The sequence below is a fragment of the Eschrichtius robustus genome, chromosome 3 (genome assembly GCF_028021215.1).
Source record: "Eschrichtius robustus isolate mEscRob2 chromosome 3, mEscRob2.pri, whole genome shotgun sequence".
Classification (NCBI taxonomy): domain Eukaryota; kingdom Metazoa; phylum Chordata; class Mammalia; order Artiodactyla; family Eschrichtiidae; genus Eschrichtius; species Eschrichtius robustus.
The window spans coordinates 157,718,501-157,722,951 of record NC_090826.1 but is presented as its reverse complement, the minus strand read 5'-3'; the positions used below and the strand labels follow the sequence as shown (position 1 = coordinate 157,722,951).

The following is a 4,451-nucleotide window of genomic DNA, read 5'->3' as shown; positions in this document are numbered from 1 at the left end:
AACGAAGACCCAACGCAGCCAAAAATTAATTAATTAATTATTTAAAAAACACCTAAATGTTTCAGAATGGTTATCTATGGGTGATAGGATTATGAGTGATTTGCATTTTCTTCTTTATATTTTTTGTATTTTCCAAATTTTCTCTACTGGGTAGTTGTTACTTAATAATGAGAAAAAAAATCAATAAAACTATTTAAACTTCATCAGGGCCGAGGATGAGGGCTGGGAGCAGAAACCAGAAGCAGTGGGAAAGCTCACTATAGGAACATCAGTTTGCTGTTTCTGAAACTGTGGAAGCTAAACTGCTAAGCTGAGGTGCTATTCGGAGTGAGATGGGGAGGAAGGAGGCAAGCAGTCCAGGCCAGAATTCTGGCTCCTTCGAGCCCAGGGAAGCTCAGCATGAAAGGGGCCTGGAATGAGAACACTGACTTAATAGTTGTTTCCAAACTCAAAGACTTGATCCAGGAACAACCTATACCATGAGGCTGGCTGGAATCCAAAATGGAAAGACCTCGAAAGAGGGCTCATGCACCTCCCTGGGCAGGGCTCGGGAACTACACTTTGCCCCTGTGCATTCTTAGCCCTTATAATAGAGCTTCCTGCCCATTATAATTTGTGTTGCAATTAAGACCTCTGACACAGAAGTATGAGAGCCTGAAATGAGAAGGAAAACGGCACAGAGAGGAGAGTGCCCAACACCAGCAAGGAGGAAGCGGGGAGGACTGATGCCCCTCACCCAGTCACAGTCTCTTTATCTGGAGGGCAGAGTCATGGGATCGGAGCTGTGGGTGATTTAGGAGATAGAGTTGGGGATGCATTTGGCAGGGGAGAGAAGGCCCAGGTTCCCACTGGCATCTTCCTTCCCCGAAGAAGCAAGAGGTCCCTAGGTAACATGAGATTCAAGCTCATCCCCACCATTGTTTCTACTCCTGAAGCATTTTCAAACTCCAAGCAGATATCATACGGAGAAAACTTTATTTGTGAAAATACATTCTGGCCCCAGAGGATTCCATAAATGGAAGATACACAAGTCTGGGGTTTGGGAGTTGAGTGGGGGTGGTCAGTAATTGTAAGACAAGCCTGTAATTTCACATCAGAAGTTCTTCTTCCACAACCCACGCTTAGTAGCCATTGGTTCAGTTTTAAGTATCTCTTAGAGCACTGGTGGTCAGTAAACATGCCCTTAATTTAATAAAATTCTAGCCGCTCCTCTAGAATTTAGAAGGTTTGTTTACTCTATGAAAAACCTGCTCTAGTTGGGTTATAAATATAATCTGTGAATTGTTTTTAAAAGTCTCATCTTCAAATATAAAAATAAACAAGTTAAATAGCAAAAATAAATATATTAACTAATAAATACACTCAACAGTAAAAAAGATCTTATTAAAATCTGACAAAACTCTAGATTAAGAATAGGAACACATGAAGATAATCACAGTAAGGAAACTAATAATAAATAAATAATATACACAGTGACCAGCACTAAATTATACAACAAAGAGATGGTTGTTTGGGGTCATGCCTCCTGGGTACTGAGGGCTGGGAGTCTTGGCCCAGAATACTCTCAGCAGCATCACTTTCTTCCTAGTCCATCTCTTCCATCCAGCTCAGGAGAATGTCTAGCTCCCCCAAAGCCTTCACCACTGCTGCCTGAGGCTGAAGCTGGAAGATACCAAGTGAAGTGGTGAGCAACTCATAAAGAGACAATGTGGGCTCCAAGGTTAATCCTCTCCTTTCACTGGTAGGTCTATTGGAGATTGTAAACAGAGCATCTTTTTCAAAATGAAGAGCTCAAGAGACATTATGGAACCTTAAGATCTCACAAGAGGGAGGAAAAATCATTGAGTCCAATCACCCTAGTCTTACATAGAGAAACTGAGGCCCAGGGGTGTAGCAGAATTGGGACTACAACTCAAGCCTCTTGAATCACAGAGATCAAAGTAATTAGGCTGTTTTTTAAAGAAAGATGTGTGTGTGTGTGTGTGTGTGTGTGTGTGTGTGTGTACGGGTTGCCTACTGTGCATCCTTCAATGGAACAAATATTTATTGTGCTAAGCATTGGGCTGGCTAGGGACTCAGAAACGAATGACATCATCACTACCCACAGGGAATTCACAGTTGAGTGAGGGAGACAGGCAGAAGCAGGCAATTAAAATGTAGTGTGGTAAATAGATGATGGGGGCCCCACAGGATGACAGGAGCACTTAACTCTGAGAGAAGTAGCCAGTGCCTTCCTGGAGGTGATGCCTAGGCTGAGTCTTAAAGGATGAGTAGGAATTAGTGAGTGTGGAGCAGACTCCAGCCTTCCTGGCAGATGTGCAAAGGCATTGAGGTGAGAAACAGCATGGCATGGGCATGCAGGAAATTGTGAGTGACTATTTTTGAGGGTATGTACAAGTGTGTGAATGTCGGAAAACTATCGCCTCTAGTTTGTGTAGCTGGAAAGTTCAGATGTCTCTGGAGTGACTTGATGGAATCATGGCTATTCCTTCTTGATTCCCAGAGCATCTTGCAGAGACAGCACCCTTCTAGAGCCTGAATGGGTGTCCCCTGGGTTAAAGCAGAGGGACAGTCCACATGACCTCAGAGGGCCATTAACCTGAGGGCTATAACATTTCTTTGGGTATGAACCTCCATCCCACCCATCTATTATCTCAGTTCTAAAAACACTCATCCCAACCAAGGCCAAAATTGCATATACCTCTTGGAAGTGACTCATAAGCTGGCTGTATTTCTCCATTGCTTCCTCCCCACAAGGGCATGTCATATGGGCATGCTGAAAAGAATACCAAAGAATGATAGATTTTATTAAAGATTCTGATTTTCTGCCCTTGCCATTGACACGAAGTAGGTGGAAGTTCTATTCTTTCACCTATAGAAGTCTTTTCAGACCTCCTTATTTAGGATCATTAAACTGATCATCAGCTAGAAGAGGAAGCATATAGAGCTCATTGTTTCTTTTTAGAAACAGGCAGCACTGAAAGAGTTTGTGATCACTGTATCCCATCTGGCCTGCACCCCCCAACCCAGTTCTAGTCTAGCTCCCTCCAGAGAGCCCCCATGGGAGAGAGAATTGGATTCCTAGGTCCTATCTTGAGATTGAGTCCGGTTGTCTGCTGATTAGCTGCCTGGACTCAGGATGCACTAGTATGCCGCAGGATAACTCACCTACAGAAGAAGCATAATTTCTTGGATACTAGGAAATTATCAGTGACATCAGATAGGTAGCACTTTATAGTTCTGTAGACATTTTGTATGGAGCTTGTATTCAAAAATAAATATAACTGAGTTCTCATTACCTAGTCACATGGCTCAACACAGATTATTAGAACTCTTGGACTCAGTTCTTCCATCCATTAAATGAGGCTAAGAATGAGCCTGATTGCTAAGTCATTGAAGCTATGTGCTGAGGTGGATCCTTTTACCCAAGACCCTTAGTCACACAGAGCCAGAGGTCCTTCTTGATGGTAAGAAAAGAGTTGGCGAGACCGCTGATCTTCTGGAGGATACGGCGGTCAGGGGTCTGATAGTTTTTGAATACCTTGTCCAGGTAGAGTCTCAGTATATGGCAGAGGAGGCAGCACTGACCTGCAGGCTACAAAGAAGACTGGCGTGTTGGTGGGGGGAGGGTGTCCAGGGACAAGGGTGATGGAGATGCCCCCGACTCATATTTCCTCCCAGAACTCATACAGACCAAGCATGTACCTTTGTGTCTTGCAAAGGCTGAGTCTTCCTCAAGATTCTGAGGTCAATGATTTCATCTTTGGGTTGCTAAACAGAGGAAGGCAAGATGAAAAAGTACAGGTCAGTAACTGCTGCCAGGATCTTAGACATCCAGACCTCCCATCCCCTCCCTGCCATGGCACAGCGGGCAGAGTCCCTCTCCAAAACACTTTTAAATTATGAACTACAGATATTTCCTGGGAACACATCCTCCTGGTAAGGAGTCCCCAGCCTGCCTCTTTTTGTGATCACACTGCTGAGGGACAGAGAAAAATAAGTAGAAAAGTGGGGAGGCAGTCACAAAGTGAAAGGTGGGGTCCCTCCCTCACATAGCCCTCTGTCCCGTATCTCCGAAAATCCACTTCGAATTGCTTGAAGACTTGCGGTGATCACACAGCTTCCCAAATGGAGTGTCTTCACCCTGGCGGAAGGTGTCCAGAAGAGATAAAACACAGCAGAAAGAAGGCAGAGGGGAAGACCAGAGCCTTTCATTCTGGAGACCACAGGAGATTCTGGAGCCAGATTCTGGAGACCACAGGAGCTAAGAATTCAAAGGAAAGAGCATGACTTATTGATTTCCCCATTTCATGCCTTAAGAAGCCAATCCCGTCACCAGGGGCATGCCTCCCCCCAATCCCCGATGTCCCCTGGTGAAACTTAATAGCTTCATCTGACTTCAGATGGTCTGGCACATTCATCCAACTTACTAAGAAAAAGAGAAGAGACGG

The 4,451-nt window shown here is 44.4% G+C and overlaps 1 protein-coding gene across 1 annotated transcript; it reads right to left on the bottom strand.

Moving 5' to 3' along the window:
- Positions 1-1,584: 1,584 nt before the first annotated feature.
- On the bottom strand, positions 1,585-4,215 carry IL20 (interleukin 20). Its single transcript, XM_068538482.1, is given in 5 exon segments — positions 1,585-1,662; positions 2,702-2,776; positions 3,443-3,595; positions 3,706-3,775; positions 4,061-4,215. Coding segments are annotated over 5 exon segments (531 nt in total).
- Positions 4,216-4,451: the final 236 nt, after the last annotated feature.